Genomic DNA, 14,830 nt, shown 5'->3' on the forward strand with positions numbered 1-14,830 from the left:
ATTGGCTGCTTTAAATCATTAACACAGTAACATAAATTGTGGTTTTATCATAAAAAAGTTATAAAATAAAATGAATCTGTTGGCATAATTATATTTGTCTACAAAAAAATTGCACATTCCCTAAAGATTTTAAGATGCTGAAAAACATTTTAGTGAAGTGACACAAAACCTTTGAACGATTGTGTAAATACATTTCATTCAAGTTTCAAAAACAAGGGGGATTTTTTTAAAGCAGTTGTGAAATAGTTGTCGGTGTCAGCTTGTGGCAGGCAGGGGTCGCACAGCTGTGCGCTGAAAGAGGGCGTGGAGCATTGGGAGGGCGCGTCTACACGGATCCTCCTCAGAGTCTACCTGGAAAAACCACGGGAGTATTTTAACGTCACAGTGAAGGCATGTAGGAGTGCTTTCAAGAGGATGACTTTTGTTTTCAATAAGCTAGACTTCATTTTGAACACACACCATGTACACGACTGAACGCAGGCGCATGAGCCTGCACGAAACGAGAAGGAGGGATCCCGTCCGAGTTTCAGCTGGAAGTTTATGGCAGGACCCGCTGGCTCTCGAAGTCGGCGTCAATAAACACCCAATATCGCCGCGGAATCGTACCAGGGCTTTATCGGTTGTGTATATCGCGCTTGAGGACAAGTCTGTGGCGCAAACAGAGGAAAACCTTTCGCTGACATGTCTTAAAGAAGCCTGCGCGGACGCGCACGCAGTAATGAAGAGCGTTGCGTTCGAACGTATTGCCCTCGGCAGCCCAGAAATCCTGGACACTTTCTACAACGCAGGCAAGTTGTGACACGCGCTAGACAGGGTCTTCTTCAGCCTTTTTGTTTGCCAGGGCTACCACAGTGGATAAAAGAATCTGGAGGGCTACTTTTTGAAGTCTACAGGAAACTTGTTTTACTGGTTGATTTTATTTAAAGTTTCATAATTACAATGTATATACATCAAACATGCATAAAAGAGGCCAAGCTATTATAATAAAAAATATATAATAAATAAATATTAAAATTGTGGCTATTGATAGAATGTGCTTTGGTGGGCAACTTCCAGAGATATGTATGTTTATTTTTCTGAAGTGTATTTTAAACTCTGTTTTAGATGTTGCTGTCGTGGAGATGAGCAACTGTATTTGTCAGCCGTCGCTGTTTTATCACCTGGGTGTCAGAGAGAGTTTCAGTATGACCAACAATGTCATCCTGTACTGTAACAAACAAGAAGATGATCTGCAAGTTGTAAAGGTGTGAATGTTTTTCGATGACACTAACAATCGTAACTGATGATGTTTGTACTATTGACGTAAGGGAGAGCAGGCTTGTTGTCATATTTTTATTCCAGTGAGTATTTTTCAACCTTGGTTGAAAGTGTCTGCCAAATATGTAAATGAAAGGTAATATATCATCATTGGCAACATCATTTGTGCAATTGAACATATACCTCAAAATATTAAAAATTAATTTAAATATGCATTAATCCAAAACTTCATTCAATCTATACATTTATTACAGTATGTGTGTTTGCTAACGCAAATCCTCTAGCAGTTAAGCTACAGAGATCTAGCCCTTGTGACAACTGGCCCTGGTCTCCCTTGTATCAAAACTATGGTTAAAAAGTTGAGTTTGTGTTCATTTGGTCTTTTGTATTCCTAATAGGAGCAATGTGGGAGCTACACTTTTATCCCCTACATGGTGTCACCGCAGGGTAAAGTGTTTGCCTGTGATGCCACACTGATGAGAGGAATCACAGATTTCCTCCATTCTAGCTTTAAATTCGAGTCCTTGCTGACCTCTTTGGTGGATCGACTTGTCAAGTTGTTTGAAAGTGTTCACATTCATTCTAGGTAAGTGTGGAATATTGTGCATTTACTATTCATTTAATAAAAATGTGATTCAGGATTGGGATCTGTTTCATAGGCAACCAGACAAATCTGTACTGTATGTTTACAGTAAAGAAATACGTAATAGGAATTTTGTCCTTATTTGTTCACCCTCTTGTTATTTTTTACATGGAAGCACTTACTTACATTCATCCACATGACTTATGTTTGTTTTTGTTTTTTTGTTTTATTAAAAATGACTTACTGTTGGGAAGCAAATCTATGACCTTGGTTTTACTACTCTCATGTTTACCAGTTAAGACAGTAAGGCTTTATGTCAGTTTATCACTTTCATACCGTCTAAATTTAAGTCAAATGTTTTTTGGCCCATAGCGAATACCTGCATGAGGCGATCCGCAGAGAGATCCGTCTGGCTCGAGAGCACTACACAGGACAGGCATTGAGTCAGGAACTGGGTCGGATCCAGAAGCGCTTGGACTCGGTGGAGCTTTTGAGTCCAGACATCGTAATGAGCCTTCTTCTGTCATACAGAGACATTCCGGTGAGTCATTTGTATAAACATGCAGTTATGTTATCTGGCGAACAACGTGTGTAGCTTTTCACATTTCGTTCCATTTATAGCACCATTATCATATTTTTCAATTGTGCATTTTGTCAACCTTTGATGTGTTTAGTGCATACCTACATACTTATGTCAGCACGTCTTTGTGTGAACGTATTGACTGCTGCTGTGATATCCACACCCCAATCTGTTTAATTATTAATGAGATGTAGAAATGCAGTCCTGCCAGCCGTGATATGTCGGTCATCATTGCTTCCTTAAAGCAAGTTCCTGTAAATGATCATCATTGTTTAATTGATATTTTTTTTATACTGTGCTGTTTAGTTTTATGTGTATTAACTTTATTCCTACTTGTAAACATAGACTCTTTTGTATTCTCTCTCATTTGTAAGTCGCTTTGAATGGAAGCGTATGCTAAATGTTAAGTTACCGTAATTTTTACAACACATACTGAAGAATAAGCAGGATTCATTGTCAAAGGTTGTGAAATTTTATAGGGGCCAGTCAAATGTGTGAATAATTTATTGAAATGTAACTCCCTATTTCCCCATTTGATTCAAGGATTATGCTGCTATAATAAATCTGGTGGAGACATTAAATAATTTGCCCATGTGCATGGTGACGGCACATCAGAACATCAAATTTCAATATATATTTGCACTGAACAGGTGGGCATTGTTTCGATTCCTATTAAACATATTTCTTATTCATAATTATTTTGTTTGAAATCAATTTAATTTATTTGTTTTAACATGACTTCATAGGAGGAATCACCCTGGTGACCGTGCCAAGGCTTTAAAGCTCATTTTACCCATTGTGGAATCGGGGGGCTCGGTGGCCTCAGATGTTTACTGCCTGTGTGGTCGCATCTACAAGGACATGTTCATGAGTTCGGGCTTCAAAGATACAGACAGCAGAGACAAAGCATGTTACTGGTGGGTCTCTTTCACAGACTGATAAACATTCACTTTATTATAGGGTGCTTTGCTTTTTCTCTGTAAATGAAAGCTGCAGAAAGCTTTTTTTTGCAAACTGCAGAAAGTATTTTTGTCTTTTTCCAGGAAACATATTTAAACATAAACTTACTTGAGAAACAAAATAGCGTATTATGATATAAAACGTTGCAGAGGTTACATCAATACGTTTACTTTTCGTACTGCACTGGCAAATTGTTAATGCTTATTTTAAGCATTTGAATGTACACACAACCCTGCAATAAAATTTAAATAATATAAGATTTATCCTCTGAGACCAAGTTCATATCTAAGATTTTGAAAGAATATTGATAGTCCTCTGGTTTAAAGGAGTAGTTCTTCTAAAAATGAACCTCAAAAGACATTTCATAATCGTATGAAATGAATTCGATTTTGCTGTACTTTTTGGAGCTTCAAGGTCTTTACACACCGGGACGTCCCTCGGGCGCGTTTATCGTCGACGTCTAACGTCTCGTGACTCAAGAACGAGCGCCAATGTGAGTGCGCACACCCACGCGAAAAGCGCGACGCGCAAAAGCGTCATTTTCAGAAAAACGCCTCGGACGCGTTTTTTTGGTTTTACGCGGCGCGTTAAAAGTTGGCCGACCAATGAGATTGGCGCTTTTGTTCACGTGCATGGCGCTGCTGAAGTTCCAGTAAAACACGACTTGGTGGCGCTCAAGCACAAAATGGTCTTGCGGAGCACGTGGAACAGGTAAACACACAAAGAAGATGCATCGAGGCTGTGGCGGTTTATGAAGGTGTCGGAGTTCCTCACATCATCGACTGAATTTCGAAGGTAACATATATACAATAGAACATTACAATACATAGCTGTGTGGGCCATATGATTAGATTAAACTTTGTTGTCATTACACAAGACAACGAAATGCAGTTAAGGTCTAACCAGAAGTGCAAAAGCAGTATAAAAAGTGCAGGGTATCAATAATAATTGCATAGGTGCAGGATTATGTAATACGATGTAAACACTTACTATGTATGGGTGGTACTATGAACATAAGAAATGTACAAATGGATATGTACATAATAAACTAAACAGAACAGTAGTGAAATTAATATGTAAGTAGTGCATGAATGAATTTGTATTGTAGTCAGTTAATAGTGCAATGGCTTAAGTTATTGTGAATAGTTATTCTAATATTCAGTACACAGGGGTGCAAACGATGCAATTCAAGTAGTCCAGCAGTGCAAATGAACAGGGAGTATGAAATAGACAGTCCAGTAGTGTATTGAACAGACCAGTAGTGCAAATCTACATGTTAACTGTGCAAGTAAGAAAAAATTATTATTGGTGCATTACATTACGATATGTAATACACTGACATTGAACACTTCATTCCATGGCACCGTGATATCACATGTTTTGTTGTTTGCACCATAGCCTAGTATTTCATTGTGTGTAACTGGTACCTGTTGTACACAAACGTGGACAATTACGCTGCTTCATGTTCAAAGAAAAATATTTGGTTATTATATTCATTGCTTCTTCCTAACCCCAAATAGCTTGGAGAAATCTAAAATGCAAGCCAAACCAAAGGTGGGGTTTTAGGAGGTTAATTTGTGTTCTGTGAATAGGTAACATCTGCTGCATTTGTTCAGCCAGATAAAATACCATGAATCTAAATTACATTTGTAATCAAATATTGACCTCATGGATATCGTGGCATGGCCCTCAGTGTGAAAGATTGTTTCTGATGAAAACTAAATTTATCTTTACAGTGTTCACAGCAATATTTCTGCTAAAATGATGTGAGGAAAAGTGAGGAGGCCCCAGCAAGCACGTCTTCAGGATCATCCAGCACCAGCCGTGACAAGGTCCAATCTTAACAAAAGAAAACAGTCCGAGACGAACCTCTGGAGATGTACCTCTTATCAAAAGATGCTAAAGGGAAAAAAATTGAAAGCGAAGCACAGAAGAGAGAAAGAAGAGCACAGAAGGAGCGCTCTGCCAGTTTTGAGTCACACCTATAGATGTTTATTATATACCATTTTATTTAGTTATTTTTTTAATGTTTATACATTCAAGAAATACAGTTGAACATGTACATTTCATAGATATGTTTATTTGCACTACAGTTCACTTAGACTTCTATCATAGTGACTTGTTTGCTCTACAGCTCTGCCAGTTCTTGTTCACACAAATTAATGTTTATTATATACCATTTTACTTATGTATTTTAAGTGTTTATACATTTAAGAAATACATTTGAAAATGTCTAATTTCCAAATGTTGATTTGCACTACCGTTCAGTTGCACTACAGTCATTGTGACTTTTCTGGAGTGGACCAACATTTCTGAATCCTGTTTTATTAATTTAAACTGTCATGTCTCTGATTGTTAATGCAAACTGCAGTTCATTCTCAAAAATAAATGTTTGATTTAAAAAACTAATTGTAAATAACGTGACATTTTGGCACTATGCATATATTTGTACATCAGTATTGTTGACCTCTTATTGTAATAACTACATACCTAATTATTGCATCATTATATTTATAGGCAACACTTACCAATTTGCAGGAGTATTAAAATTTTTGGGCACAACAAAAATGGTGGTTCCTTGTTCTACCCACCCAACCTCTATAAAACGAGTATATTGGTTAAAATGAGAACTTAAATCTTTAGCCAAATCACAAAATACAATACATTTGGCAGGAAATTTGAGAAAATTGTTAACAGAGAAAATGCTTGTAAAAGATTTGTTAAAAGTACACACATCGGATAACCCATTACCTTATATTTTGTGAAAGAGTTTTAATTTTGATATAACGTGTTCTATCAAAAATAGTTAATTTTATCTGGAGATGCTGATATATTAACTAATGATAAAAGAATCGAATCAAATAGATTTCATTTAAAAATGTATTCAAGTTCACGGAGATATTGTTTGTACAAAGATTATATATTCAAGAGCCATGTTTGTTTGTTTGCCCGTTAACCAAAAATCGTATATTTATGAATGGTGACTACACGCGAGTGGCTCTCTTCTTCTGTGTGACAAGTGAGTGTCAGAACAGACGCATAACGTCTCGCAGCGCCGCCCCGTGTACCGGCATATATCTGTTTTGTATTAGGCGCCATCTAGTGTCCAGGGAGTGAAATTGCACCTCACTCGGCTCAGCGCCAGTAAAACTCGTTTGGGTGTGAAAGCAGAAAAACGTGACGTTAAACGTCGACGATAAACGCGCACGAAAAACGTCCCGGTTTGTAAAGACCTTTAAAGGGAACATATCATGAAAATCTGATTTTTTTTGCATGTTTAAGTGTTATAATTGGGTCCCCAGTGCTTCTATCTACCTAGAAGATGTGGAAAAGATCAACCCAGTAACTTTGTTTTGGTAAACCATTCTCTGCAAGCATGTGAAAAAATAGGTCATTGAAATCTGGCTCCCCTTGTGATGTCAGAAGGGGATTATACCGCCCCTTAATCTGCCACTATCCAACCACGGCACTGCCATTTAGTGCAGAGATCAGCTCATTTGCATTTAAAAAGACACACATAAAAAGTGGCTAATTTAACATGCTATAATAAATTATCTACAGAGTATTTGTGGGGATAAGTCCGACCCTGAGAAAATACATCTTTGTTTTTTGTCATGAAAGATATAAGGTCTTAAAAAACACATGTTATTGCACACTGGACTATAAGATTAGATTTCATTGTCGTGATATACTGTAGATCTTAAATTTCATTAATAATGGTCTTTAAAATGTCTTAAAAAGTTTTAAATTTGACTTGGTGAAACCTTCAGAAATACCTCTATATGGTATTTTGAGCGAAACTTCAAGGACACACCCAAAAACGGCACATTTTTGCTCACACCTACAAAGTGGCAATTTTAACATGCTATTATAAATTATCTATATGGTATTTCGAGCTAGAACTGCACATACAAACCCTGGGGACACTAAAGATTTACTTGACATCTTAAAAAAGTCTTTAAAAAATGTCCCCTTTAAAAATGGGGCACTATCCGAGGCCATTATTAAGCTGAAAAGAGCCAAGATATTATTTAATATAACTCTGTATTTGGCTGAAAGAAGAACGTTTTTATATACATCTAAGATGGCTTAGGGTGACTAAAATATAGGGTGAACTATCCCTTTAAGCATTGATCCAATCATGTTTTGCTAATTTTTTTATATTCCCCTCAATTGCAGGTATGGCAAGGCCTTCGAGATCGAACCCACTCTGCACTCTGGAATCAATAATGTTGTGCTCCTAATAGCCGGTGGGCAGGAATTCGACACTTCTGTTGCGCTGCGTAAAATAGGTTGGTTTGTTTGTTTGTGTATCCCTCATTTAGCTTCGCTGTCCTGATTGTGTGCTCCTTAAATAAAAAGATCACCATGCATGATCTGCCCCTCCTGTCATGTAATGCTTTGTGAGCTATGTATCATCTGTTTTGCATCACAAGTTAGTATATAGAAACTTATATTTAGTGGCCTACATGCAATTTAAATGCTGGAGGCAGTGAACATGTTGAATGGTTGAACACAAAGTATGTGAAATAATGGCAGTTCATGAAGGTTAAACTGGTATGGTCATGGCTTATTTTCTGTCTATTGAAATGCATGGCTTATCCTGCTTTACATAAACAGACTTGAAAGTGCATGAATAGATACTGTTTGTCTATGTTGAAATTGAAACTATAGCCCGGAGTAATGGGGGTAGGTATACGAGTTTTGGTTTGAGCGGTTCTTTGTGCCTGGGGTGCAGGTGTCACCCTGAGTAGCCTGCTGGGCCGGAAGGGCTGTCTGGAGAAGATGCAAGACTACTGGGATGTGGGGTTTTATCTGGGGGCCGGGATCTTGGCCAATGAGCACAAAAAAGTCGTAGAAGCTTCTGAGAAACTCTACCGACTCAATGCACCGATGTGGTGAGTAAATTAACTTAAAATCCATGTTGGTTTGGATCGATTAAGTAGTATAACATTTGTCTGCTACCTCACCTTTGATACTGTCTTGTTTCATTTTTTTTAATTAAGGTTATATTTTTGTCAAAAATAGTAGTAGTATTAGTAATAGTAAATTTATTTATAAAGCACATATAAAAACAACTACAAGGTTGACCAAAGTGATGTACATTAGAAAAACAATACAAAAGAGTAAACACTTCAAAACATACAACACAGATAGAATACACACAGTAAAAAAACATTAGTTAATAAACACTATAGATAAAAAATAAGAATAGTTCATGTCTAAATAAGAAATAGTTTTGTTAGCAAAGTAAAAAATCAAGTGAGTTGATTATGAATTTAAAGACTATTAGAATGAAATGATATTTAAAGGTGCAGTGTGTAGATTTTAGCGGCATCTAGTGGTAAGGTTGCAAATTGCAACCAACGGCTCAGTCCACTGCCCAACCCTTGCTTTTGAAATGCATAAGCTACGATAGCCACCACCCGACAAACATTTCATCGTCGGAGACAACTTAGTAAAAAAGTATGTCCGTTACGGGCTTCTGTAGAAACATGGTTGCACAAAATGGCGAATTTCATGTAAAGGGGCCCTCGGTGTATGTAGGTAAAAACGTCTCATTCTAAGGTTATAAAAAACATAACGGTTCATTTTAAAAGGTCTTTATACAACACTGATAATATAGTTTTGTATAGTATTTTGCATTTCTTTCAAGAGATCCTTCTAAAAATTACACACAGCACCTTTAAACAAAACAGTTCAATTTTATTTTCATCAATACTTTTCGAAAAGAGACTATGCACTTTCCTGCAGATATGGTTCAAATAAGACGTGTGCTTTAAAAGTTGATTTGTTTCTGATAACAGGTATATTGCATCCATTATGGAGACGTATATACTGTACAAGCAGTTTGCCAAACCACGAGAAGTGAATCATCCCCTACAGGAAACTATGGACTTTTGGATGGAGTTGATGATACAGGCATGCAAGCCAACTGTTTCCACAGCACGCTGCCCAGTAAGACCACATTCTGTTTCCTCGACATTACTGTACTGTACTGATTTTGTTTGGCATTAACCACAATTTAAAGAAAGCGTCAAGAACATAAACAAACCCAAAATATTTTTAGGTACTCATTCTGGAACCCACTAAAGTGTTCCAACCCAGCATAATAAGTGTAAGCGAGGAAGACAACAGCCGAACGGTGCAGCTGAGACACGTTAGACCTCTCGAGGTAAACATGTACACAAAAACACACGCAATGCATTCACGTCTAATTGTGTTGGATGCGGTTTCATCGCATTGTGTTGTTGTGCAGTGTAGTTACAATGTTTATAAATAATTAATGATTAAAATGTAGGCCAGCTTTGCTTTGTGCTATGAAATTCATGTTGTGTACATTGTGTGTGCTTTTTTGGCTTTCCCAGAAAGGTCTACATGAGTGGACTTTCCCGTCATCTGCCATTCGCGGAGTAAGGTACTGTACATTTTTGGGAATACTGTCGCTTTTCTAATTTTCCATTCCGGACGGGCTGAGAGAAGCTTTTACAGTTCATGCAGCAGTTTATAGTCCCCAGTAGGGTTGCTTTGTTTTGGCCACAGGCACAGATTTTCTCTGAATAGTTTTTTTTTTTTTTTTTTAGAAACTTCCTTGCTTTTTAGTTGACGCCCGTTATCTCCTTTCCAGCTTTTTTAAGCTGTAGGTCAAAGAACTTTATACCTTTTATGTTCCTGTTTCTAGCCCTTAGGGTAGTGGACAACTTCTTTACAGTTTATGTTCCAAGACCTGTTATTTTGTAGGTTTATCATATTAAGATCAGAGTGACCTTAATAAACTGGGATTTGAAAATTCCTCTCTTACAGCATCTCAAAGTTTGATGAACGTTGCTGCTTCCTGTACGTCCTGTATAATTCCGATGACTTCCAGTTGTACTTTCCCAGTGATCTTCACTGTAAAGGGTAAGTTTAGCTCCGCCTATAAACACACTGCCAAAGACAACATAGGCGGGAAACTTTGTCATCTAATGAAATAAGCATAAGTTATTGTGTAATGGCAAAATAATTGAGTGCCGTTGCAGAATGAATAATAATGTAGAAATCATGAGGAAATGCCTCACTGAAATATCATGACTCACATGCTTTTACATTCACCTCATGCTCTTATCCTGTAATTTGTATGTCACATTTCAGGTTCTGTGATCTGGTGAATTCTCTATTGCATCAAACTGAATCTACAGTGGAAGATTCCAGTGCTGTCAGTGAAGGAGGTGAAGGAGTTTTAGAGGTGAAAAACTCAACTTGTTTCTTGTGTATTTGTGTGTTTGTACAGACTTGGGTATCCATTTAATTTAATAACACAACAGTGGTGTCCAATCTTGCTCCCGGAGGGCCGGTGTCTCTGCAGAGTTTTGCTTCAACCAATCAAACACACCTGATCAAACTAATCAAAATCTTATTAGGTGTGTTAAAGGGACACTCCACTTAAAAAAAATAGGCTCATTTTCCAGCTTCCCTAGAGTTAAACATTTGATTTTTACAGTTTTAAAATCCATTCAGCCGATCTCGGGGACTGGTGGTACCACTTTTAGCATAATCCATTGGATCTGATTAGACCATTAGCATCGCGCTCAAAAATGTCCAAAGAGTTTTGATATTTTTCTTATTTAAAACTTGACTCTTCTGTAGTTACATTGTGTACTAAGACAGACGAAAATTAAAGTTGCGACTTTCTTGGCCAATATTGCTAGGAACTACCAAGTGGACAATTTTTGGGCGCTGTGTAATATCATTGCGCCAGCTGCACCCAGGGTACGGCTGCAAAGTCCTTGATTTTTATGCCGGAAAGATAGAAAATCGCAACTTTTAATTTCTCCAGGACCAAGTTTGGACACCCCTGAATAAAAAAAAGATGTTTTTTTCTATGTTAAAATATTTTCCCTATCCTAACTCAAACTGCAGAGACACTAATGCATTAAAAAATTGCTTGATTGATTCTCCCCCAAAGAGTTAGTCTGGCATAGCCAGACCTTCAATACTAAAGGTCTGGTGTTTTCGCTGCTTTTTCTGGACAAAGCCCGCCCACAAGCTGTTTGACCGACATGTCAAACAACCAATCACAGTTTGTTTCGTCTAGCGTCACGTTTCGGACTCCCCACAATAACGAGCCGACTGGCAGCAAGTCAGTTATTGAAATAACCAGCCGCAACAGAATAGCATCTAAATAAACAACATTACTCACCATAGAACAACGGTGTGCACTTCACCAACAGCTACACCAATGAGACGCTCCCGTTAAACTTCTGTTTGAAGCATATCTCTCCACTTTTTAACACATACAAGCAATTCAGGAGAACCGAACTTTTTGACTCCACTCACTGCCTCGAGCAAAACTCTTGGACGTCTTTTATGCTGCAAACTTTGCATATTTTTGAGAATCCAATGTTTAGCTGATCATGATAACTGGTCATTATTATCCACGTGAAAACGACTGATTCTCTTCCTCAATGGAACGTGAGAGCTTTGTTTTCCAGTGACCGAAACTAATCGCGACACTCGCGTCTCCTGGAAATCCGGTTTATTTCAACCAAAGACGACTTTGACATTCTCACAGGGTTTCCAGAAAAGTGTACGAAAAACATCAGACGTTCAGCCAACAGTCTGTGGGCGTGACATCTGAGGCTGAGACTACCAAAGAGTAAACACTGTAGCTCCATGGCCCTGGCAAAACCTTATTCTGAAAGTGTTTTTGGGCTAAATAGATGTCATTACAATACAAATTCAGTTGTGCACATGGTACCACTACATGATTTGCATTACCTCAGTGGTTATCAAACAGGGGGGCCACGAGATGATGCCAGATGATACAGAGATGATACATTAATTTATCCTAAATTCTGTGTAATTAAACCTCATACTAACCAACAGCACTACATTGTATCATTTCGTTTACTTCAGTTTCAAAGTTTGAGTTTGTTTTATGTCATGAATTTTCTTTGGGGGGCCCACGAAAGGATGCACTGTACACAGATACCGAAAATTTGGAGAACCACTGCATTACATCTAGTTCCATAATGCAACTGCCTTGTGTGATGGTTTGCTTCCCATTTTACTAACTTTAGATCAACTCCACATTAAAATCTGTTTCCTGCTCTCTGACCTTCTGCCGGTTCAGTGCTCATGTAAACGTTAACTGTGTCCTTTAATGCTGCTTCTGACCAAACTGTGTTTAGCTATGCTTTTAATACTAAGAAAGAATCCAGTCGCCTTTTTAACTTATCTTAGTTGACGATTGCTTTGTTTTAGTTGTTGTGTAATCATTAAACGGACAGTATTAGGAAATTTTGAGATTACCAGCGTCAGCCAGCAGTTGCTTTTTGTGTACATTTGTCAATTTTGAAAAAGATATCTTGATATATAGCATATAGTTTTGATTAATTTGTATGCATATGTATTACATCACAAAAGGCTGACAGTTATTGAGTGCTTTCAGTTCTTGGGACTACGTGACAGTTTTATTTCTCCACTTCTTGCAGTACATGTACGAGAGAAATGAGAATGGAGACAAAGTGGTGCTGGGTAAAGGCACCTATGGGGTGGTGTATGCTGGTCGAGACCTCAGCAACCAAGTGCGCATTGCTATCAAAGAAATCCCAGAGAGGGACAGCACGTAAGAATGCAGTTTTTTCATTGCACTTGTATATTTATGGTTTGAAGAAATATTTTTATCAATCAATTTAGCTTTGAAATAAGTATTTAAATAGTTCATTCCATGAGAAATCAAAATGTTCTTTTAAAAGTAAATAGTTTTTATTTACAATGAACGATCTAAGCGCATTGTTTGAAGTGTACGGCGCACAGTCTAAACAGGCGTGTCTGATGCCACTTTTGCTAATTTAACAATGGGAAAAATTGTTTGTGCGCCAAGCGCACGGCCTAAAAGGGTTCTTCCTAATGAGTAATGAGTTTTGGGCGTAACGTGCAATAAACCAATGAGAGTCTCAGCTCTCATCCACTTTAAAAGCCAGTTGCGCTGGCGCCATACCAATTTCCTATTTAGAAAGCGCAATTTGTAAACTGAAAAACTAAGCAGAGGAAGAAGACCATCAGTTTAAGATTTATTTGTATTGAAACTGCTATTTTTTGGAATAAAACTTTTAAAAGTCGTTTTCTTTCAGTCATGGAAATAAAATTAGCAGGATTTTAATTGCTGTAAATAAATGGATAGCCTACAAGATCTGTGTTATCTCAAAATATAATTTACAAATATGAAAGAAAAGGTTTGTACTTTAAAAATACTTTATGTGTAACAAACAGCAGATAATGCTTTAAAAAGCATTAGTCTACTTTAAAACGGTTCTCATCTTATCATATGCACAGGTACAAAGTCATCATATACAATATATCCGTGTGGTAGCATTAAAAAAACCCATAAAAAAATAGATGCAATATTTTCATTTGTTTAAAGCAAAAATGTATTAACTTAACAGGCTACAGGTGAAGCTGCGCTTTACGCCTTCTAACGTCTCATAATCGGTCCTCATTTTCGTCCAAGAGACTTGATGATAATAATTTTTTACATTTTAATCCTTTGATTTTTCATTTTCATCAAATGGAATCATTATTTGATAAGTAAATGCGCGTTGTGGTCCTGTTTATAGGCGCATAACGCGCTCATTAAATAACAAAAACAATATTGCGCCATTGACTTTAGACCAGGTTTTTGTTGGTCAATGGCGTAGTCAAAATAGCAACCCGTCTGAACACACCTTGTTTTCAGACCAGAACACCCATGGGCGCAAAATTGGCCGCAAATGCTTTGCTATTTAAACAACGTGGCGCTAAACGTGAAAGTGATTATTGTGCCACTTGCGCTGCATTGCGCTGGGTGTATGATAGAGCCCTTAGACTTTTAAACCTCAAAATGTTTTTTTTACTTTTAAATACTATTTTAAAAACTGACACTGGCAAATTGACATATATTTTATTTCCAGAATTTAAGATATTATTTAAAAATGACCACTTTAATAAAAGGTTACAGTTAGGGTTAGAAGTTTGAGATCAGGGGTTTTCAAACTTTTTGATGGCAAAGATTCACAAATATGATGAACCTTTTACAAGAGACCCCCTTCCTATAGCATAAACTGTGTTTGATAAATAGTACTGTGTTTTGTATTTACAATTTTTTCTTTAAAATTTTCTGGGGACACCTTAAAACCTTCTGGGGGACCCCGTGAAAATCCCAGACCTCAGTTTGATAGCCCCTGTTTTAGATTGCTTCCTAACTGTGATTTAGTGCAAATCCATAGTTGTAGTTTTTTATCTTTTGGATGATGTTAATTCTTGTTTGGAAGGTCCTCTTTTGGATAGTTCACAAGTAGTTTTCTACATGTCATCCAACCATTGTTTTAACTAAACATACCATATATTCGCTCTCATTGTGGTCATTTACATGATTCAGATAATCATAGCATCTACTTGGTTTCATCATGGTCTTTTATCTTTCTTTTCTG

The 14,830-nt window shown here is 37.3% G+C and overlaps 1 protein-coding gene across 1 annotated transcript in view; it reads left to right on the forward strand.

Moving 5' to 3' along the window:
• Window positions 1-288: 288 nt before the first annotated feature.
• Window positions 289-14,830, forward strand: part of LOC129448419 (mitogen-activated protein kinase kinase kinase 5) — a 28,250-nt gene continuing 13,708 nt past the window's right edge. Inside the window, exons 1-14 of the mRNA XM_055210799.2 lie at window positions 289-788; window positions 1,105-1,244; window positions 1,656-1,843; window positions 2,213-2,381; window positions 2,964-3,070; window positions 3,167-3,337; window positions 7,560-7,672; window positions 8,119-8,278; window positions 9,188-9,338; window positions 9,451-9,555; window positions 9,749-9,798; window positions 10,185-10,280; window positions 10,512-10,605; window positions 12,854-12,987. Of these exons, the coding sequence (XP_055066774.2) occupies window positions 461-788; window positions 1,105-1,244; window positions 1,656-1,843; window positions 2,213-2,381; window positions 2,964-3,070; window positions 3,167-3,337; window positions 7,560-7,672; window positions 8,119-8,278; window positions 9,188-9,338; window positions 9,451-9,555; window positions 9,749-9,798; window positions 10,185-10,280; window positions 10,512-10,605; window positions 12,854-12,987 (2,006 nt within the window). The 5' untranslated portion in view covers window positions 289-460. The remainder of the gene's footprint in view (window positions 789-1,104; window positions 1,245-1,655; window positions 1,844-2,212; window positions 2,382-2,963; window positions 3,071-3,166; window positions 3,338-7,559; window positions 7,673-8,118; window positions 8,279-9,187; window positions 9,339-9,450; window positions 9,556-9,748; window positions 9,799-10,184; window positions 10,281-10,511; window positions 10,606-12,853; window positions 12,988-14,830) is intronic.

This window comes from Misgurnus anguillicaudatus, chromosome 10 (genome assembly GCF_027580225.2).
Source record: "Misgurnus anguillicaudatus chromosome 10, ASM2758022v2, whole genome shotgun sequence".
NCBI classification, from domain to species: domain Eukaryota; kingdom Metazoa; phylum Chordata; class Actinopteri; order Cypriniformes; family Cobitidae; genus Misgurnus; species Misgurnus anguillicaudatus.